At 41.0% G+C, this 23,775-nt stretch overlaps 1 protein-coding gene across 2 annotated transcripts in view; it reads right to left on the bottom strand.

The window, feature by feature from the left end:
• The window catches only part of Spred1 (sprouty-related, EVH1 domain containing 1), a 67,058-nt gene extending 47,079 nt beyond the window's left edge, over positions 1–19,979 (bottom strand). Inside the window, 1 exon segment of one of the 2 annotated variants that reach the window (NM_001047089.2) lies at positions 19,104–19,979. In NM_001047089.2, coding sequence (NP_001040554.1) covers positions 19,104–19,135 — 32 coding nt within the window. In that variant the 5' untranslated portion in view covers positions 19,136–19,979. 2 annotated transcript variants of the gene reach the window in all.
• Positions 19,980–23,775: the final 3,796 nt, after the last annotated feature.

The raw sequence follows: 23,775 nt of genomic DNA, 5'->3' as shown, positions 1-23,775 counted from the left end.
GACACCCATCAGGGCACATCTGTTTCACAACACTTCAGAGTTGTGACAGGATCTGTGAAACAAACTGGCTAGCTAGGCTAACCTGGGTAGCTGATTGGTGAATTCAGAATTTAGTAAAAAACTGTCTCAGTAAATAAAGTGGAGAGTGACCAAGGAAGATAGTGGACACTTCAACCTCTAGCAGGCAGTAGGTATACAAACAAATGCCAAGAAGGTGGGAGGGAGGGGGGGAGGGAGGGAGGGGGGAGGGAGGGAGGGAGGGATGGAGAGAGAGAGAAAGAGAGAGAGAGAAAGAAAGAAAGAAAGAAAGAAAGAAAGAAAGAAAGAAAGAAAGAAAGAAAGGCAGGCAGCAGGCTAGCGGGAGGGAGGGAAGAAATCACAATTTTTGTTGCACAAACCACATGTGCATGTTGCTTTGTCAAAAACAACTAATGAGGGTCGGTATTTTTTCTCCATTTATGTCTCAAGCTGCAGAGTATTTCTCTAAAGCTAAGCATTGCTGCACCATTTCATTTTTATACAGACACTCACTGTGTGGGGGAGGAAACCTGAACAAACAGAGAAGCATATTGAGTAGAGAGGGTTAAAGCGCTGATCCTGGCCGGCAGTGGTGGCACACTCCTTTGATCCTAGCACTTGAGAGGCAGAGGTAGATCTGAGAAGGTTCAACAAGGCCAGTTTGATCTACAAAGCAAATTCCAGGACAGTCAGGGGTAAACAGAAAAACCCCATCTCAAAAACAGAAAACAACAAACAAACAAACAAACAAACAAAGCATGGACCCTAAGCAATAACAAACAAAGCATGGACCCTAAGCAATAACAAACAACATAAAACCTAGCACTTGATTTTGTTTAAAAGAAAAAAAAATCACAATCAATCAATCTTCTCTCTCATTTGGAAACTATGATCATTTCCAACTCCCTAAGACAATCTATTCCACCATCAGACAAACTGCATTAGGAACTTAGCTTTTGTCTCTATACATAGAACAAAAGTCTGCTATCTTTCCTTAAACTTCCATCTGTTCATTCTACTTTTACTCCCAGGAACAGAGTATGATTTACTCTTACCTTGTGAAAAAAAAATCATTGAGATTCCCATTATTTAGAGCTAGTTCACTGATCAAGTTCTCAAAGCTCCACTTGACCTGTTAGCTGTAGATCCTACAACCTGTCTTCATTTCTACTCTCTGAATATCAGACTGGCAGGTTAGAATCATCACAACAGGGGTGTGTGTGTGTGTGTGTGTGTGTGTGTGTGTGTGTGTGTGTGTGTGTGTGTGTGAGAAGAGGGAACAATAACCACTGAGTTAAAGATGGTAGGTGGTAGGGTAGCACAATTACAAAACAACTCATCACATTCTATTTGGGACATACATCATCCTTTCTGTGACTATTATGCCCCCTAAATTAAGGCAACACAGCCTGTTAGAAGGCTATGGCCAGTACATTTCAAGATCATCATTTAACTTTGCCAAAAAAAATAGCTTCAGATCCATAAATGACTGTAAATCTACTTCAAAATGGTTTTTGTTTGCTTTTTTATACCAGACGAGACCCTGTCAGAAAAAATGTCAAGATAATCTATGAAGAAACTGGTACAGTTTCACCCTTTCAAGGAAATCTAGAGGCAAATTTTACTACTGCATTGTTCTCATCATAGATTTTTGAGTATGCAGTGCGTGAGGGATGTAGTGTCATAACAAGTCTGGCCAATGAGAACACAGAGCAGAGTCTCAAACCCGAGACTGCTGTCTACTCAGAGTTCCAGCGGTCTCCTTGCTGCCAGAATAAGCTCTCTTCATTCCTCTTCCTCCTTCCTGGTGGAGCTTCATCACCAGGGGGAACCACTGCTTCTGACAGATTAACAATCTTAAGAAAAGGTATTATCTTTTCCAGAGCTGACTACTGGTATCTACCATCCAGCTCTAAAACCAGGAGATGATGATTATTTTCAAATAAATTATTTTCCAGTATAGACATAGGGTCATCACGAATGATGATCCTATTTAGTATGGGAAATTAAATAGGACTGCCAGAGTTTTTATTGCTGTGATGAATCTCATATTCTTGAAAATAGAAGGCAGAAATTGGCTAGGCAGTTTAACGCAAAAGACCCCCAAAGAAAAGTGACCAGTTTTATACGGAGGGAAGAACAGGGATAACATTTTTCAGTGGGGACAACACTGAAATGACAGTAATGAAGACAAACTTTCTACCAAGGCAGACACAATAGAACCATAATAGTTTGAGCTAAGTGTCTTACAATCCCAAGCTTCTTAGTATTGTTATTTATTCAAATAAGATCTTGAACTAGCTAGCTTTTATGTCAACTTGACACCAGCTACAGTCATCTGGGAAGAAAAAATCTGAATTGAAAAAATGCCTCCATACAACTGGCCTGTAGGCAAGTCTGCAGAACAGTTTCTTGATTGATGATTGATTTGTAAGGGCCCAGCTCATTGTGTGTGATGCTACCCCTTGGCATAGGGTTCTGGGTGCTATAATAATGCAAAATGAGCAAGCAAGCCATGGGAACAACAGCAACACCTCTAGATCAGCTCGTGCCTCTCCAAGGCTCCTTGCTCTGACTTCCTCTAATGACAGACCATGAAATGGGAGTGTGAGCAAACTTAGACCTTTTCTCCCCAAGTTGTTTATGGTCATGGTGTTTCATCACAGCAATAGAAACTCTGGCAGCCCTATTTAATAAAAATCCTTTCCCATTCCAAATTTCTTCATGACTTTGTGAAACAGCAAAGATATGTAAATTACCTTCCATTCTTCCCTTAGATGTTTAGCATGTGTTGCTCAGAGGTTGGTTACTCTACAGTAGGAACTTGTTGGCATTTACTTGTGCTGGATTATTACTACCAGTAAGAATTTCAACAGACAATTAGCATTTTAGTGTTTGCTGTGTGAGGACACAAGCAGCATTACTGGTTCCTTTGGGCTGGATTTGATTATTGACTGCAGTTTTGAGTCACAAGAGCTATGACCATCCCCAGGAAGACATCAGTAGACTAAGCTTATTAACACTCATTAAGACAGAAAAAAATAAATAGGTGGTGCATACATTTACATGGTAACCTCACTGTGAACAAGATTCCCAGAGTTCTTTAATAACAAGGTGAACGAACTCTTTTGTCTTCAGATCTGTTTTTATTATTAGTGATTAAGCTTTATGCATACGTTTTGTATGTAGAGTCTACATACAAAACCACAGCCATATCACAACTACATACATATCACAGCCACTATGCTCAGAAATGCTCAGCCAGCAAGCATCGGCCCACTACTACAAAGAGTAACAAACCCGTCTTTGTAAATGCTGCCCAGAGAAGTGCCTCATGAGAAGTTATTGAGAGAGTATTTAATGATAAACAATACTGTTTTATGAATCAAGTAAAAGCTGGGATAAGACAAAATCAAAAGTGCAAGCCAAAATACATGTGCATGTATGTATGTGTGTATGTACGTACGTATATTTAAATAGAAACTTTCAACCTAAGAGTCAGCAAGTTTGACAAAAGAACCAGTATTTCACAGTAGACAGCGTAAAAATAGATTTAAAAGCACCTTCATTTACTGAACTGTCCTACCTTCAACAAATCACTGAAATCTATGTGCTAGAACAGTATTGAGACAGCGAGAATTAAGCAACAAATATAAAATGCTTACAAATATTTAGCAAGGTTTTATTATAACACCTATGAAATGAGAAGACACAAAATGAAGGCACAGGTAAATGCAAAGATGAAGGTAAACTAGTATTGTGTTGTGTATCACATACACATTACACACAGATCCAAGTCACCTAAGTGCACAGAGAAGGAAATAATCAATCACCACACCTCCTGCCTATTCTTATGCACATGCTGAAGAGGAAAAGGCACAGTAAACGAAACCCCAGCAATGTCTCTGACATGTGCGTGCACAAGCCTAACTACTAATATCTAGCACATAACCGTACAGCAAACCTGCAAATAGTCTTTAGAACCCCAATGACTTTTCTGCTTCGAAAAAGCTGTATTAGCAAATAAATTTGAATATATTTTAACTATATTGTGCACAAGAAAGGCAAAAGGTAAAATTATTATTAAAGAAATTGTAAAGCAGAGAGTGGTGACACACACCTTTATTCTCAGCACTTGGGAGGCAAAGGCAAGCATATCTTTCTAAGTTCAAGACCAGCCTATTCTAGACAGTGAGTTCCAGGACAATCAGGGCTATATAGAGAGACTCTGTCTCAGAAAAAAGAAAAAAAAAAAAAGCAGATAAATGTAAGGAAGGAATATCACAATCTAAGAATCTGAGTGATGAAGTAAAACAAACCCCACCTTTGGATAGACGAAGTCTAAGTTCATATCCCGACTTTTACTGGATATTATGAGTAAATACCTTTAACTTCAGTTGAGCTTCCGTCATCTGTGGTCTAAACTAAATACTATCATAGACCTTACTCCAAAAGCCAATGAGCACAGCTCGAAGGTTTTAGATACAAATCTCAAATTAAAAACAAACAAACCAACTAACCAGTGCTCCTTTGGAAATGATTCCAAAGCTGGGACACACACAGTATTCACTGATCCTCATAAATGTGTGATACCAGAAAGAAGTACTCAAAAAATGAATGTCAAAGGGACATCGAAAACCAACATGTTGGTGTTTCACAATGGCTCCAGGGAAACTGTGCATAAAATGTTGACTGGGCTAGAAGTCATACAAAAACTGTATATAAGTGTGAGAAGAGAGAGCCCTTCTACCACATACCAAATTACTAAAAGTTGAGAGAAACCATGGTTATAGAAAAATCATTTAGCAAACATCATGGTAATTGTTGTAGGTAAGAATTATCAATAAATGAGAAAAATGGTGATTATATGCCAGATAACATATTTTTCAGGCCTCAGAAATCTCCCCCATCAGCTGCTTATTACAAAAAGGAACTTACGCAGTTAAGATACCTGGCCAACATCTAGGCCAAATGTTCAGTTTGTCTCACCAATCTCCCGACTGAATGCAATACCACTCTTAGCATGGTAATGTTGCCAAAAATGAGCACCTTGAATTTAGGAATATTCTGCAAATATCTCTGTCCAGTACTCTTCAAGCAAAGTGTCAAGATTATAAAAAGAGAAGTTAAAGAGGTGTTTCAGATCACATAACAACTTATTGCAACATACAATCATGGACTATACTTGAATTAGGGCAACTGGTGAAACTTGAACAGTATTAGTAGACAGGATTATCTATGTGTTAACTGTTTCATTTGGTTATGCGAGACGCTAACATTTTAGGATACTGACTGAGGATACTGTGCATATTCTTTGTAAATTGATCCTTTCTTTTTGAGGTCTAATATCTTTCCAAAGAGAATATCTCCTCGACCTGATAGACTTGCTTTGAGATTTTGGTAAAAAGTGTTAGCAGCTCCCATCACTTGTTTGATGCTGATGCTGCAGGGAGCAGACACTTGCTCTTCCCAGTCACCCAAATACACCAAGTCTACAGGAAGAGCTGACTGTCAACCGTAGAATTTTGATTCTAAACCACGGGCAAAGAATATTTGGATTTCTACTTTGAAGAGGAAAATAATCTTTAAAAAAAAAATTAGCTCCACCATTGAACATAAGATACTAAAATATTCAACTTTTTTGAAGCAAAACAGCAATATGAGTAGTTGTAATTACTAACAGCTTTCTTCTCTAAAACAAAACTCAGCCAAACAATGTGTAAGCTGATGAGAAATAATGACGAATGAGCGTAACTGCCCGCTTCTTTGCTGTTTCTACCTCACCTTTACCCATAAAGTCTCCAGTTTCAGAATAAAGAAATGGAAAGGGAGAAGAAAACAGTTCAATCTGTTCATGGCCAATGATTAGAGAAGTCTGCAACTCTAACCCCGTTCTTCATCTCAAATAACCCTCTGTCTTTTGACCAGGAAATGGAGCTCTGTGGCGCATGGCTTAGAGCAGCGCATCTCACTCGTGCTCCTACATTAAATGGTGGCCCAACTGGGCTACGAGCCTTATTAACAATTAACATAACAATTATTCACTTCAAAGCTCTTTCTAGTAAAGGAGCGAGAGAGAGAGAGAGAGAGAGAGAGAGAGAGAGAGAGAGAGAGAGAGAGAGAGAGACCTAAGATATCATTCACAAAATTTCATGCACAACATATAAAACATAAAGGTGCAAAGGCTACTTCCGCAGCACTCATTTGCTCCTCTGTTCTAAGGTGTAACAGCCTAACCCTCTAACCTTTACTATTTAAGAGATAAAATTTATCCTGCCATGTGAATGTCAAGATATGCCAGCAAAGATTGTAGCTACATAAATTGTAAGATCTTAGAATTGTAAAAGTGAGTGCACATGAAAAGACTGTCTCTTATAAATAAATTTTCTTCTAATTTTTTGGGGGGAAATTGTATTGCTCCTCAGTTAAATCATTATCTCTGAGTCATCCATTACAAAGAACAAGTAATTATTCTAATTCTGCTTGAGAAAAACCCTGTGATCTGTGATCATTTGTATATGCTTGGCCCAGGGAGTAGCACTATTAGAAGGTGTTACCTTGTTGAAGTAGGTGTGTCACTGTGGGTGTGGACTTTAAGACAGTCTTCAGATGAAGATGTAGAACTCTCAGCTCAGCTCAGCCTGCACCATGCCTGCCTAGATGCTTTCATGCTTTCACCTTGATGATACTGGACTGAACCTAAAAGCCAGTCTCAATTAAATGTTGCCCTCCTAAGACTTGCCTTGGTCATGGTGTCTGTTCACAGCAGTAAAATTCTAACTAAGTCAAAGTCTATTGTATTTATCTATATCCTCAGTGCTTATTATGTTACGTTAATGCCCGACAATATACCTCAAAAGTGGTAGCTCCTTTCTTTCCTCCAGGATTTCATAAATGCTCAACAAATGCTTGTGTATTACCTCATTCAGTGTCAACCCTTATGACTGTGCCAAACCTAGAAGCAATGCAAAATGTGAGAGATGAACTTGTATTTGACTAATAAACAGGCAGCATTCTTATTCCATCTGTCTGGCTGCTACAACCAGCTATTCTAACACCACGAATGACTAAGCTCTTTTGATCTACTGCACTGAAACACTTAGTGACCTCTAAGATACAGAGTTTATATAATGGCTTTAAATTAAAGGGCACTTAATTGCTAAAGGAAATATAAAGTTTTTTGTCACATGACCTGAAATGCTATAATGTTACTAACATTTAGATTATTACACACAGCATAGGAATTACCATTTATTACTGGGTTCTAGCATTTTGCTATCCAGTAATAAATTCTTCTAACACTAGCATTATCATTTTTTAAATAATTACTTTTAAAAACTAATTAATAAGAATCTGGTGCTGGAGAAATGGCTCAGTGACTCAGAGCACTTGTTCTTGGAGAGGATTGGTGTTTGGTCACTAACACCCATGTCAACAGGCAGCTCACAATCCTGTTGCTCAAGCTCCAGGAGATCTGATGCCTTCTTCTGGCCTCAGTGGGAACCCATACACAGCATACAAATAAAGATGAAATTAAATGGGGGGGGGGACACAACAATAAAACAATTCACAATTATCAACTGACCACCCAGAAGACCATACAGATAACTGGCTTCATGAAGGACTACCTCAAGAAAACCACCAAGAATGCTAAAGAAACACCTCGGTTACAGGTGTACTAAACGCTTACTTGGAGATTAGTACACATCAAGTCCACTCCAGATTAGTTTGTGTAGTTTTTACTTAATATAGAACAATGCATGTGTATAAATCACTGAAGATTTTTTTTTTTTTGGTTCTTTTTTTCGGAGCTGGGGATCGAACCCAGGGCCTTGCGCTTCCTAGGTAAGCGCTCTACCACTGAGCTAAATCCCCAACCCCACTGAAGATTTTTTAATAACCTAAATGGTTAGTCCATAAAAGTAATTAACCACAAACAGAATTATATAATGGAATAAGTCTTTCTCAACTGTTTCACATTTTTGTAATTTTAAAAAGGCAAAATAAAATAATATTGTCTTGAAATTAATGATGTAATAAATAGAATAAGTCAAATCAAAAAATAATTAGAAACAAAGTACTAAAAATCATCCCAGCTACCTTACTCATTCTAACATTGAAGAAGCAAATTCTAAAAATGTGTTTTCTATCATATAGGCCGAGAGATGAGTAAAAGCAGGTAAAAAGATGACAAAGAGATTAGGAAATATAAGTATCAGTGATTTGGAGAAAGGAAATATCACAGGAAGGAATCCAGAGTCTACTGTCTGACCTAACCAAGTCTAAACCTATCATTTACCAGGCTCCAGTTTCCTCATCCATATAATGAGTTAGCCATACCTACACCACAGGGCTGCTGTATTAAATGAGTTCATTCATTACATAAATCAATTTGATAACTCAGTTCAGTACCTGGAAAAATACTCTAGGACATTTTATCAAACTTCATTATCTGATAGTCAAAATACCAGTTAAAATCACAGCGATGTTCAATTTAAGAACCACTCTTAAGTATAACTTGAAACCTTGGGCACACACATTCATTCTGTTGTTATTTTGGAGGGGGCACTGCTTCATAAACATAGGAATTCACACTCTATCTTAACAACCTATGTCCCTACATATATCCCCAGGAACACTTAGCACATATGTGCCAGCAGCAAAAAACAAGTACATTCATGACAGCAAATACTTGGAAACAATTCAAATAATCTAGGGAAAGAAAACACAGTGTGGTAACAAAAGGAGCGTTACATAACAACACCAAGGAATTTTAAAATTCATGTTAAAAATGCTTAAATATGCAGCTATAGAGATGACTCAGTGGTTAAGTGCATAGTGCTCTTATAGAGTTTACTTCCCAGTACCCACATAGAGCAGCTCACAACTGCCTATGACTCTTAGCTCTAGACAATCTAATTCCTTCTTTTGGCCTATGTGGGCTCTGCAATATGTGTAAAACCCCCTATACACATGTACAATTAAAAAGATAAGATTTCAGAAAATAGATACGATATGTATACTATAGTATAAATAATAATATACTATTGGGAGCTTTTTAAATATCAATTCTACCGGGGATAGAGAGATGACTCAGTGGTTAAGAGAGCACTGGCTGCTCTTCCAGAAGTTCTGAGTTCAATTCCCAGCAAGCACCTGGTAGCTCACAACCATCTGTAATGGGATCCAATGCCCTCTTGAAGTATGCATGAAGACAGTATATTCATATTAATTAACTAGATCTTTAAAAATATTTTTAAAAGATTTATGATCAACACATAAGTAAATATATTCCTTTAATAGAGTTCAAAAAACAATGAGGCACTATTTAGGCATACTGTGGGAATTTAAAATGTATGAGCATTTTTATCTGCATGTATACATGTGTGCTAGCATCCATGGACTTCAGAAGGTTGCACTGTTTCCCACAGAGTTAGGAATGGTTGTGACATACTATGAACAATGCTGTGTCTTCTGCACAAGCAACAAGTGCACTTAGCTGCTGAGTCATCTCTCCAGCCCCTATGTAAGGTACTTCCTACTTAGGAACAGAGCAGAAAGCAGGCTGGCACAATTGTGATCTTCCTGCTCAGTCCTTACTGGCTAGAACTACAAGGGATATACTGCCTCACCCTGCTCAATTTCCTTATTTTTAAAGGAGGACTAACGGTAAACACAACCTAAGAGTTATTTCTGGGGAAGTGGGGGGACTGATTTTGTTTTTCTCAGAAAAGTCAGGCAGTGGTGGTGCACACCTTTAGTACTAGCACTCAGGACGTTTTACTGCTTCTAACTTTCCCAAGCCTTAGTTTTCTCGCCTTTATATAACAGCAAAGTAACAGCAATGCCATCTACTTAAAAAGTAGATGCTCTGAAGCCTAACCCTCCATCTCCTCAGGGGAGCACTACTGGAGACGGACCCTAAGGCACCAGGCATAAGCAGCAAGCACTCTACTATTGAGCTACAGTCTCAGTTCTTCTGTAAACTAATGCTACTAATCCCTCAAATGTTAGTTTTAATTTAATTGTGTATTTGGAATCAAAAGGCAATAATAATACAAAATGAATCTTTTTGAGACTAGTATCAGTTTAAAAAACAAGAATATTTAGTATGAAACTTGTATTCTTTGAAAATTATCATCCTTTCACAAGTTTTAAAAAATTAAAGGTGGGCTGGGGATTTAGCTCAGTGGTAGAGCGCTTACCTAGGAAGCGCAAGGCCCTGGGTTCGGTCCCCAGCTCCGAAAAAAAAAGAACCAAAAAAAAAAAAAAAATTAAAGGACTGGGGTGATGGCTCAGTGGGTAAGAATGCTTGCTGTGCAAGCATGAGGATCTGAGTTCAAACCCCTAGCATTTGCATAAAAGGCTGTCTAGCCACATTATCTCAACCCTAGCACTGTGGAGGGCCAAAGAGAAGAACCCTCAGAGCTTGCTGCCTGACAGCTGAGGTCCAGGTTCAATGAGAAAACAGAGAGTGCTAGAACAGAATACTAAACATCCTACTCTGGTACACACACACACACACACACACACACACACACAGGGGTTTTGGGGGCTAGAGCAGAATACTAAACATCCTTCTCTGGTACACACACACACACACACACACACACACACACACACACACACACACACACACAGGGGTTTTGGGGGCAGGGCAAGGACAGAGACAACGAAACAGAAACCAGAAACATGATTTGCTGGAATTTACTATGCAGTGAAAGCTATCCTGAAATCTGCAATTGTCAACTTAAAATTCTCTTGTCTCAGCCTTCTAAATGCTAGAATCCCAGCTGTACACCAACCATACCATGTCATTTGTAACATTAAAGAGCTGGAAACCTAGCATTCACTAAGAAAATGTTGTGTCAGCTTCTGATACAATATGAAGAAATATGAGTGAGGACTATTAAAGTACACAGAGAGCTGGGTGGTGGTGGTGCATGCTTTTAATCCTAGCAGTCAGAAGGCAGACAGAGGCAGGCAGATCTCTGAGCTGGAGGCCAGCCTAGTCTAAGGAGTGAGTTTCAAGGCAGCCATTGCTACACAGAGAAACCCTGTCTCGGGAAAACCAAACTAAACCAAAGAAACAATCTTAAGCCTATCAAGTAGAATGAATTCTATTGCTTTTTGACCTATTATTAAAATCTAACATAACAATAACTTTATATTTACATTTTAAAAAGAAAAATATATTCATATAGAGTTTATCTATATGAAAGGTCTGTAGAGGTTTTATAGTTGCTTTTTTTAATAGATCTTCTTCACTTTAATTGTTCTCCTCAAAGTCATTTAAAAATATCTATTTTACTTTTTTTGGAGACAGTATTATATATATGGAGATCAGATTGGCCCCAAACTCAGAGATCCACCTTCGAGTCCCCATCCTGCTAGTACCATTTTCCCTATACTTCCCAATTAGCTAAATGTATTTAAGGCAGGATAAATGCAATAATGGGATGAGCTGGAGTTAATCAGTAGTTACAAAGCAAACTGTCCGTTCCCTTTGATCTGTACTAGAGGACAAACAGCACATACTCTACAGGCTCAGGCTCAGATTCAGAGCAGTCCGGTCTGTGTGTCTGATCAGTAAGCTTTTTGGTCACTAAAGCTGTTTGCCCCCTTGTGAAATATCAGGACTCAGAAAAAAATCTGCCAAGGAAAACAAAGGGTGGTTAAAGGTTACTGTTTCACTCATCCACTGTCTTTTTAAAACACAAGTTAACTAATACTTTGATGCACTTTTTTAATGTTATTTGCTACATGTTCTCACCTTGTGTCTGGTTTTTTTTTTTTTTTTTTTAGTCAAACAAGCCTCAAAGTATGTACATTCTTTATCTAATTAATTCATCAATAAACTTCTAACTAACTCCTAAACCAAGCATACAGCTACATATCCATACATGTCCATATCTGAGTCAACAAATTATCTCAGAATAGCAGGCTAACTATCAGGAACTAATGATAACATATACTAACTTTTTGCTACAGTTGTTCATGACCAAAACTGATGGCTACATAAGCTGACAGACTTTTGGTTGGCCCAAATAAAATTTAACAGATTAAACCAAGAACAGTGAACTTCTGGCTAGCAAATCTTAGATCTTAGCTGGATCACAGCTTACAAGAACATGAACTGTTTACCTCATGAAATAACTGAAACTGAAAAGGATCATTTCTCCCAAGAAAGTAAACTTTGGACCCCTATACTGTGATATTTAAATGCTTGAAACTGTTAAGAAACATGTCCTTTTCCACCTAAAATGAGGGAATAGCATCAACCTACCAGTACAATGTGCTCAGAAAGGTATTGAGACCGTTTTAGTAGACCATAGACAGGAAGCGGTGGCACAGGCCTCTAATCCATGGGAGGAGGCAGGGGCAGGAAGATCTCCAAGTCAGGCCAGACTGGTCTACAGAGCCAATTCCAATTCCAGCACTACAGAGAAACCCTGCCTCAAAAAAAAAAAAAAAAAAAAAAAAAAAAAAGAATCAATTCTTTGACAGGTTCCCAGAAAAAAAAATATACTTTTTATAGCTAGGTGGTCTGTTTTAGTTTTTTTGGTTGGTTGGTTTTCTGGTTTTTTTAAACAGGGTTTCTGTGTGTGTAGTCCTGGCTGGCTGTCCTGGAACTTCCTCTGTAGATCAGAGCTGGCCTCAAACTCAGAGATCCACCTGCCTCTGCTTCCTGAATGCTGTGATCAAAAGCATGTGTCACCACCCCTCAGCTTGTTTTGTTTTGTTTAATGAAGCAAAAAACAACACAGAACTAGACCTTTATCTTGCTGGTCTTCCTGACACCAGTTCTGTACCTGCCTACTCTTTCCAGTCTCTACTCAGAACACGAAAGCAAATGTTCACAATGTATTAGCATTATTTTGTTAGATAAGAGGCAGTGAGGCAGGCAGATCTCGGTGCATTTAGAGGCCAGCCAGGGCTACATAATGAGACACTGCCTCTCTCAAAAGAAGATAAATAAATAAAGTATTTCCTCATTCCAAGTATCACAGACACAAATTTCATAGATCTAATGACTTTAGTTCCCTGTTAGGGTACAATTATGATACCAAACTTGCCATAGAATATCTAAATGCTGGAGAATACACCACTTTACCTGTGTTAACTTCTGAAACTGAATGTGTTAGATTAACATGGCTTTGAGAAGTGACTAAGTAAGAATGACTTACTGGTGTTCCTGGTCACTAAGTAAAGCCTTAGAGAGTGGCGTGACATTAGTAAGTTCCTTATGGAGCTCCTGAACTTGACATTCAAGTCCAGTAGCTTTTTGTTCACTTTTCCAACTAATCCATGCTGATGGAGTAGGTAGGATGTTAGTCCCCTTATAATCCCCAACTAACTAGAGGGTATAGAGAATATTATTTAAACCAAACAAGTCTGAGAAGCTGGAAAAATTATATAGTAGGACCTTACCTCCTAATGACAATAAAATGGTTAGTAAGTCCAACTTAAGGAAGTTTCTGAGTGTACATATCAATTGTTTACAAATTTTTTATACCTTTTAATTCAAAATTCATGTGTTTATATTACTATGGTATCAGGCAACATTTGCTTAAGTATGTCAAAAATAATATATTAGTAAAATCAATGTAACAAACCATATACTATTAGCATATTAGAAGGGCCCATATGCTTAGTTCAAACTGCAATACACATGGGCCAGTTTCACTTACCTGGATGATCACAGAATTAGTTATAAGAAAAATCTTATCTCCTGATTTCAAGTTTAATATTCTTATTATACCACAGTGCACAGTTAAAAGTTAAATAGATATGCAAATGACTTCTGAGTGATCACTTTAATTCTATATATAATGCACTATTTCAAAAATTCTAGATACCCTATTTTTTTCTAAACATTTCTATTTTACCACCTAGCATATTTTTAACAGTCTGAATAAAGTTTTATTTTCTATAAAACTGGTATTATAATTTTCAAAGAGAACTGGGCAGACATTTCAAAGCCTAAGTATTCTCATATACTATTTTTTTGTATATGGTAAAGACCTTCCTGGACTAGCTCAAGGAGAAAGCAACAGATACAGATTAAAAAAGAAATTTCAAGTTCAACCTTCATACTGTTCAAAAACAAAAAAACAAAAAAAACCCCAGAACAAATTCCAATAGTAGGCTAGTAAACATTAATGTCTACCATACAATGAACATGCAGTAGCCACTAAAAGTCACATTTTAGAAAGATAACTCAAATGTAGCAAAAATATTAATATATTAATCTACCATAACATTCACTATGAAATTCCATTCCACTTAGAAAGAGGGTAAAGGTGTGTTGTGTCTGTGTGTATATAAACATTAGCTATGTAATTCTTAAATAAATAAAACTTTTCACACAGTGCTTGGAACATTGTGAAAAAATACTACATGAACAACATTAAAATCATATATAAAGGAATATACAATTATATAACAAATGTTAGTCCTTGCTATCTCATGGTAGCACAGCAAATAAACTATCTTGTCTCTGAACTAGTTTTTGTTCTTGCCTGGGTGGGTAAACTATTTCTCAAAGTGGCAGTTTGAAGGTTAGAGAAGAGATGCAGACTGTGTTGATGTCACCCTTCCCAACACTTAGTGAGACCTATTAGTTAATTTAACCTAATCAGGGTTAGGTTGTCTGTCCTTCCTTCCTCCGGATACTTCTCAGTCCACCAACAGCAGCATCTAATTAGGGAGCCTATAACTTTACCGTTTCCCATCAATGAGCTTCTTTACTCCTAACCAGTTTATTATAGTTGGCACTGTAGAGATGCTTTAAAGAAAGAAACTTTCATTCCTTTGAAATCGATCAGGTAAATGAGTATATTTTTGTTGATACGGTACATGGCTCAGAGCCTAACACAATGATTTTCCAGGAGCATGCAGGATAGTTTTAAAGCTCAACTATTATTTCTAGAACTTGAGAAAATGTAACATGTCAAAAATGAAGCCAATTTTGGCCTAGGAAATAAAAGGGTAAATCTTCTTTAAAAGACAACATAGTTTCATTTTCCTGTAGTTTTGGGGCCTATTTTCTAGCAAAGCTAAATGATCCCTAGTGTATAATCACACACAAAAGTGTATAACAAGCATTATGAAATAAGGGCAATAACAGACATAAAAATGTGTAAGTGAATATGATTTTTTTTTTTTTTGGTTCTTTTTTTCGGAGCTGGGGACCGAACCCAGGGCCTTGCGCTTCCTAGGTAAGCGCTCTACCACTGAGCTAAATCCCCAGCCCCGTGAATATGATTTTTAAAATCTGACTATAAGTACGGATCAAATACACAATGACATAGGACAGAATGGTGGAGATCATGGCCTAGTTGAGTCTTCTGGGGGAAAATTATTTCCACAAGCTTTTTGTTGAAGGTGAGCAAGCCCTGAGCTCAACTGAATTCTAGGCCAATTTTACATTATGGAGCCATGATACCTATATAAACATACACTTCTTGAGTAACTGTTACACAGCTTCCCAACGTTTCTTCCCATTCAGCTCTAGACTACTTTCTGACTATATGTATATAATGTATGCATAAACATACACATATATAAGACAAGTGCAATTAAATACATATACTCACATAGTCCTACTGTGAGGTACATTTTTAATGAAGCACTAAATGATATAACCACAAAATTTGCTTTTGGCAGGAGAAATGGTTCTAATACAGATTATACTGTCACAAATTTATCTCAAGTGATCAAATTTTAAATAACCTGGTCTAAAATTACTATACCCCCCAGCTTGCCGAGTTCTGACATGGCCGGTGGTTCTGGCTTATTTGCGCACAATAAACAAAACGCTTGGTTTCCAGCTACTTCACTCCTCCAGGTGCTTCGGTCAAACTGTCCAAGGCCATACAGTGTTATACTCACTCAACAATGAATCATGAAGGCCCTTATGTATTATATATTATTTAAAAGGCTAATCCATTATATATAATGTACATCTTTATTTGGAAAATAAAGTATTAACTTTGAAAATAAAATTATATTGCTAGTTCCTTTATTTGTGGCAGAAAGCAGTTTACTTCTAGAGTATATTTACTGTTTTTTGAAAAGTCTAACTGAAAATGTTTTACTAATTTATTTGTGTGACTGTTTTGAATGTACAGGTGCCATATGTCTACATGGAGGTCATAGAACAACTTGTGGGAGCAGGTTCCATCATGTAAGTCCCAGAAATGAAAATCAGGTCATCAGGCTACAAGGTGTAAAGTGCCCTTATCAGTTGAGCCATTTTACCTGACTAAAAATCTTATTTTTAAATATGAATTTGAAACAATCTAAGGCTTTATCCTATTCTCATTCATTTTTCTCTCGTTTGACTTACTACTGTTAAGATGCCTTTTATACTTTCATAGAATACATCTTCCACTAATTCTTGATTAGATATGTAAGCACCTCAGTTACCTATTTGTACACACACATATACACACACAAAATCTAAATTCAAATAATGGTTATTCAAAATGAGGGCTCTAAAAAAGGCCCTAACTATATTTTAGCACTGTGGCTACCAATTTTTAAATGTTAACACAGTCTTCCAAGAAATTGATCATTTTTACCTCCTTTAAAAGGCTAGAGACACAGGAAAAACGAAGCAACAGTGTGAAGAGTAATTCCTACTGTAATCGAATCCCTAGGAAGGGTGGCTTAAAAAAAGAGAGAAAAGAAAAAATAAAAACAGGCCATTTTAAACCAAACCTAAGCCCATGAAAGCTCTGCTGGATCTCTCTTGTTTTTTTTTTTTTTCTAATGTATGATTACAAATAATGAATTTTCATTTTAAAACTTCACCTCCTATGTCAAAGATAAGATATACAAAAGATCAGATTAAAAGGGACATTCCAAGAAATCCACTTTGTGGTTGAGCTAAGGCACAAGAAAACACTGTCAGCTCTAGCAGCAATGATTAGCAGATGAACACAATCATTTCCTATCGTAAATTAAACAGTACCACCCATTTTTGCCCTAAGAAGAACCTCTCAGAGGACAATACATGCTAAAACAGATTACCCTTTTACTATCCAAACAATGTTATAAGGCTCCTCAAGAACAATGTATTAATAAGGCAGTATGTCTTTGTGAAAACAATTTTTAAAATCTGGATGAATAATTTCCAAATTGCCCATAAGTACATTTAAGAGGTGTGTGGGGAACTGTTTCAAAGCATCAGTATCTTGAGAATTAAAACCATCGTTAATATTTTTTCATTTTAGTTCAACAATGGTTCCATCCACTGAGATGTCTCTCATACTTACTTGTGCTTTCAATTTACTATAGTACCAAAAAAGGCCGGTTCTGAAACAATATATTCTAGGCTTGCATTAATCTACATCCCGTCATTTGTTCCTTGGCCATAATAAGGCAATACTACTTTCTAAACTATTAAACCGGTAAGACATCTTTCCCCATCTCTAAAATAGATCTTAAGATTTTTATCCCAGCTGCTTTATTGCAAGATACTAATAAAAGTTCCGGTCATTCCCTTCAGCATTTCCGCAGTTTTTCTCCCAGCCCAGCACTATCTGAGACAAGCTTCTTGATCTCGCTCAAAATAGGTCTAGTCTGCGGAAGGCAGTGACAGTGTACTGCACTGTGAATGGACAGCCAGGTATTTTATGAATGGAGGCGATCACGTGATCCCAGCACCTCCCCGAACTGATATTTCCCACATAACTGTGTCAACATTCTGAGAACTGGGGTAGTTGTTTGTGTGTGCGCGTATGTTCCAAAATTTAATCTAAAACTTCAATTTCCCCTCACTTCCTGAGCCCAAATATCTACACAAGGACAAAACAGCTTCGAGTGGTTTTCTTAGGAAATCCTTTCAAGTTGTCCAAGGTGATGGATGTTTAATTATTTTTTTTATGAATGAAGTGTGCTATGCAAATGAGGGCGATTCACAAAAAGAGAGAACATGGCGGCCACTTCTGCTTCAGGCTGCACTGACTGCAGCAATCCACCTCCTTCCACACCCGCTCCTCACTCAGTTCGTGCTTTTCAGAAGGGGGGGGGGGGATGTTGCTCGGCATTTTTCTAGCTATTTTATGGTAAACGCTTCGGCACTGGCCTTTAAAGCCTACTCAAAAGGTCTGACTTGAGGAATGCACTTTATTTAAAGGAATGCATCCTAAGGACTAGTCTTCATTTAACTCTTCATAGTCCTCCAAAAACAAAACTTGAATTCAATTACAAAAAGAACAGACGCCAAAATTCGGCCCCAAATTAACTCTCTTCTCAACAGGAAACTTACAGCACCATTATTCCTCCAAGAGGCTGCTACACTAAAGCAAAATATTTAAAAGGCACGGTGATTCGTTTGGAAAACCTAAAGACAGTCCAAACAAGCAAAAACTTAAAAGTCACGGATGAAGCTCAGATGAAGTCACCAACGCGTTCGGCAACGTAAATCGTGCTTTATCACAAAAGGAAGCCGAACGCTAGCATTCAAAATTTTTAATTACTGTTCTTGATGAAGACCGGTTTAACACTCGCGAAGGTAAAAACACAATAGCTCAACATCACCCACACTCCAGGTGTCCTTAATCCTATTTAATTCTTAAAATGTTTCCCTAACCCTATCTTTTTACTAGACTAGTATAGGTCATAAGTTTAAAAAGTGGGGCGGGGGGCGAAGGCTTAGTCGGTATTTAAGAGTCACTGAGTCATCGAATTAGGATTCAAGAGCAGTTTGCGGCTGGAGGTGCTCCCACACATTAGTTTCCGAGCGAAATAGCTGTAAAGGCAGGGTGGCTGGATGTTCAAGGTGTTGGGGGGCTTAGGGGGGGTGATGCCGGAGTGAAGGGCAGGCAAAGGGTAGTTTCTACTCCACTTTGAGCTACCCACATTATTACTCGGTCTCGGAGACCTCCGACTGCTACGCCGCCTCTGCACTGCAGCCGATACCCTTCCCCAAGCAGAGAGGCGAAAATGCACGAATGGAAAGGGGTGCTGCCATTAAAGAAAATGGTCCGACACATCGGGCATCTATCACCTCCCGGGCGGGACGGGCTGGGGGAGGGGGCTGCCCACCCGGCTCAACCAGACCAGGGCTCACTTACTCGTTGTCAGAAGTCGCCGTCTCCTCGCTCATCTTTCCCTCACCGTGATCCGCTCAGGAGATGGAGGAGCAACAGCAGGCGGGGAAGCAGCGGCAGCGGTGGCACCGAGGGGCAGCGGGCGACGACGGCCGGCGGGGCGCGCGGGCAGCGGCTCGGGGGCCTCACCATGGTGGACGCCTCACCCGGAGCGGCGCCCTACGAGCTGGGCAGCCCGGCCACCCCCGCAGGGGGGCGGCGGCGGAGAGCGCGGCCGTGGCGACCCCAGCGGTTCGCCGCGCCGAGGTCGGGTGCGAAGCCGAGACGGTGCGGGCGACTGAGGGCGCTGAGGGAACTCGGTCGGTGGCTAAGGCGGTGCTGCTCTCAGGGGCGCGGCGACGGGCGGGCGGCGGGAGCCGGCTGGGGGCAGCCGAGCGCTGGCTGCGGGAGGCGGCGCGGTCCCGAGGTGCCGCGCACCATCTCCCGCCTGGCCGCCGGCTGCCCGCGCGGCGCGCCTGGTCGGCCCTCAGGGGCTCCCTCAGACGCGCTCCAGCTGGGGGCCGCAGACAGGGCGCGAGGCGAGTGTCGGAGCCCGAGGGCACAGTGCCGAGCAGCGGTGAGGAGGGCCGAGACCAGCGCAGCTCCGCTGCCCGCTCCTCACGCCCGCGAGAGGGGAGCCGCGAGGGGGGCGGCGGAAGCGCTCACGCCGCCCGCTCCTTCCGCCGCTCGAACCGGGGGCGCCCGCGGGAGAGGCAGGCGAAGTAGTCCCTCGCGATTTCTGGGGCGGCGGGGCTCGCGCGGGAGCAGGCGGGAGGACGTGGGGCACGGCTGCGAGCCGGAGGCGCGGGGCCTCTGAGGGGTGGGGGAGACCTGAAAGCCGCGGCCCGCAGTCGAATCACTGCAGCTCTAGATCGTGGGCAGCATAACAAGTTTCAGAAAAGTAGTTCCCTCCTCCCCTCGCTTCCCAAATCGTCGGGCAGCGGGAGCGGGGCGAGGAGGGTGGCGGAGGGATATGTCGCTGCACTGCATCGCGCGCGTGTGCGTGCGCGCGCTCCAAACTCTTGGCACGCCGCGGAAAGGGGGCGGGGGTGGGAGCTGTGAGCCGAGCTGCTCCGGGACTGGCATTGTTGCGACGCGCAACTCCCCGTTACTCGGCCTGGAATATCCGGGTTGCCCGGACGAGCAGGCAAGCACACCGTGTGCTGGGGAAAGAAATCAGAAGGCCACTCCGTTCTGTTCAGTCCGCGTGCACGCGCGCGCGTGTGTTGTGTTTTTCTTGCAAAGAATGGAACTGGCATGAGTTCATCTCTTAGTGGGGGTTACAGGCCAGGACTGCAAAGCGAGCTCCTCCTGCTGTCCCTCATGTTGCATTGCTGCAGTCCCCTTGCTGCTTGCACAAGGGTAGGAGTAGTGTGTGTGTGTGTGTGTGTGTGTGTGTGTGTGTGTGTGTGTGTGTGTGTGTGTGTAGAAAGAGTTGGTTTCAATACCTCGCAGCCCGATTCTCACTGCGCAAACAGCATGCAAGGCTGGGCATTCATCTCTGAAAGCTCGAGTGCTTGTTAATGGAGAACGGCTTCCATTGAAGCCCGGGGTAGGCGGGTTACGTGAATCTGGCGCATCCAGCAGCACAGGAAATAACTCCCGCTGCGAGCGAGGTTGCATAACTATAGCGCAGGAGAAGCCTGTGTGGCACGAACTTTGGTGAACGGAGGCGGAACGGTTGTTGGATAGGCAGCTGTCACGTTTGCATTGTCAGAGGACAATGTATGCAATCATCCCCAAAGGTCTTTTTTGCACAAGAACCTTCTAAGGTTGAGGGCTGAAGCCTGGGATCTTTGTGACCGGAGGGCTAGGAACTCCTAGCTCTATAAATTCTATTATCTCTTCTCTATCTACGAAGTCGCCTAAAGACAAGATGGCCTGGGGGACTGACTCTCCCTAGCGCTCCCAAGGTGCTGTGGTGTCTCCCCAGGCGGTTCTTCGCTAGGCTTTTCACTTTGTTCTCAAGTTTACTTAACCTCCAGGGAAGGAAGCTTGCCGCTCCAGGCACCAGGAGAGATAGAACAGTTCCAGGGGAAGAAGTGGAGAGGGCCTCCTAAGGAAACCATCACTCCTCAGCCACGGGTTTCCAGGAAGCTTCAGAATTGCTGCTCTCGGAATGAGTACACACTAATGTGTTAACAGTACTGTGCACATAAGAGTGCCTAATGTATGTTTGAGGAAGGAATAAGGGCGCCAACCCAGCCAGCCGTGCACCAAAAACCCATTCCTTGGATCACTGAGGTTTCTTTATATAACTGCCTTCCGGCCACGTCTGCAGGATTGTTCATCTTTAGAGCAAGTGGGGATGGGAAAGAGGAGTGAGTAAGCGGAGCCTGGGAAGAGATCTCTACCCCTACCATTTTGAACTTGATCTTATGATGTGCAGAATCTGAACCCCAGAGTGTTGATGCTAGTCTGTTCTCCAGGTACTGTACTGCCACTAACTGGCTTTACCCACTCTGGTTTAAATCAATCTGGGCCAGACTGTCACAGGCCTATGATTCCAGCTAATGTGGAGGCTGAGATAGAAGGGTTGTGAGTTCAAGGTCTGCCTGCCTGGGTTACACAGCCAGATCTGCCTGGGTTACACAGCCAGTTCAAGGCTAACTTCCTTAACTTAGCAAGACCCTGTCTCAAAATAAAAATGTTTAATGAAAAAGGAGCCAAAGGTCTAGCCTTGTAGTGGGATGTCTGGGGGTGGGGAAAGGCATGAGATTCTGGGCTAAATCCCCAGTACTGAGGTGGGAGAGGAGAGCTTAAGTCAAGTCTAAGTCACCCATAGACTGATCTTAAGCAAGTCACTTAAACTCCGTCTAGTTTATGGGGCTAATGGTATCTATTTCACAGAGCTTTCATGTGGATTAATGGGCTGGCAACACAAATAAAGCACTTAGAACAAATTCCAAGGTGAGAGTATGTCCGGTTCTCGCTATAATTTTGTAAAACAGAAGTTGTAAAGCCCATGTCAAAGTGATGGCATGTGAAGGTTAATTGTAAAGCACTCAGCATTGTTCAGTGATTCAACAAATAACCATCTGTCGTCTTCTGTGTACCCCAGTAGACACATGGCCTGGCCCTCGGTAAGCCATCAACAATGATAACCATCATAGTGTGATTAAGGACAAAGTTGGCCATTTGCAAAGGCAGCTTTCTCTTGTGAGGAGACACAGCTGTCTGAGGCTCCTGCATAGCCCAGAAGTCATCACAACTGACTTTTGGGTAAGATGAGAAAACTGTCTTTGTTTATCATACACCAAGCAATGTGCTGTGTACACACACACACACACACACACACACACACACACACACACACACACAGAGGGGGAGACTCTGGTCAACAGCCAAAATTAATGCCTAATGCCTATTGTTGCTGGGAATTGAACTCAGGACCTTTGGAAGAGCACTCAGTGCCCTTAACCTCTGAGCCATCTCTTCAGCCCCTTACTTACTTTTAATATTATATATTGCCCACTCAAGTTTAAATCAATGTAAACCAGACTGGGCCAGGCCTGTAATTCCAGCTATCGTAGAGGCTGAGGTAGGAGCATTGCCAGTTCACAGTCTGCCTGGGTTCCAGAACCAGTAGAATATATAGTATACATTAAGGTATTTTTTATTAACTGTGGAACAAAAAATGACCTTGCAAGGGTACCCAGAGCTTAGCGTTGGGTCTTGAAATATAAAAATATAAAAGGTATGTCCCAGTGATGTGGAGCAAGAAGACCTCTGCTGCTACAAGCTCTTTAAGCCTCAGTCAGGAGCCCAAGCTCCAGGACAGTATGCTGCTGTGTGGGCCCGAGAACAGTTCCACTAGCCTCAGAACCTGCTCTTAGTCTTGGTGGGAAAGTGGGTGAGCTGGCAGAACTCTTTCTTCAGTGGAAGTCTGATGGCATAGCCCAGTGACATCCTCATCTACCTGGTAGCATCTGCAGCCCATTGTCAGATGGCTTTACCTCAAGCAGTAGTCTCCAAAATGGACACCAACCACCAACGTTACCCAGGCCATCTGTCTCAAGATTCTGCCTGCAAGTGCACAGACTTGCACCAGGAACCATCTTTGAAGACCAGGCTCTGGGGCCTGCAGACCTTTCCCAGAATTGAACTGCCAGTGCCAGTTACTTCAAAATAAAAGACTGAAGAGATTGAAGACACAAGATTGGCTATAGGTATATCGGTATATTGGTATTGGCTATAGGTATTCACTATTTATATTGAAATTTTCCACTATAAAGGTCCTTCCCCCTCATCTTCTGTAGATGCCTCTTTTTGTACTTCTTTGACAAAGTGCTGAGGATGAAACCCAGAATCTGTGTGAACTAAGCAAGTGCTTTACCTCAGACTCTACCCCCAGCACTGTGAGTAGTGAGACCCTCCCCTCGAGGGTCATCGTGGTTGTCTCCTTTTCCAGAAGTATGCCGTTTCAGTCCTTCACAGTCTTCTGATTTCTTTGCAATCATTTTGACATCCTGTCTCCTTAAAACATCCCTAACTAAAACCACTGCTCTAGCCAGCGCCAAAACCAACCAAACAACAACAACAACAACAAAAAAAAAAAAAAACACCACAACAAAATCCAGCCTCTCCTGTACCATGTATGTGAGAAGCTACAGACATCATAGTTACATCTTAAGTTCCAGCTCTGACAGTTGCTATT

This window comes from Rattus norvegicus, chromosome 3 (assembly GCF_021556685.1).
Source record: "Rattus norvegicus strain SHRSP/BbbUtx chromosome 3, alternate assembly SHRSP_T2T, whole genome shotgun sequence".
Classification (NCBI taxonomy): domain Eukaryota; kingdom Metazoa; phylum Chordata; class Mammalia; order Rodentia; family Muridae; genus Rattus; species Rattus norvegicus.
The sequence above is the reverse complement of the archived record's forward strand: the minus strand, read 5'-3'. Positions and strand labels throughout refer to the sequence as shown.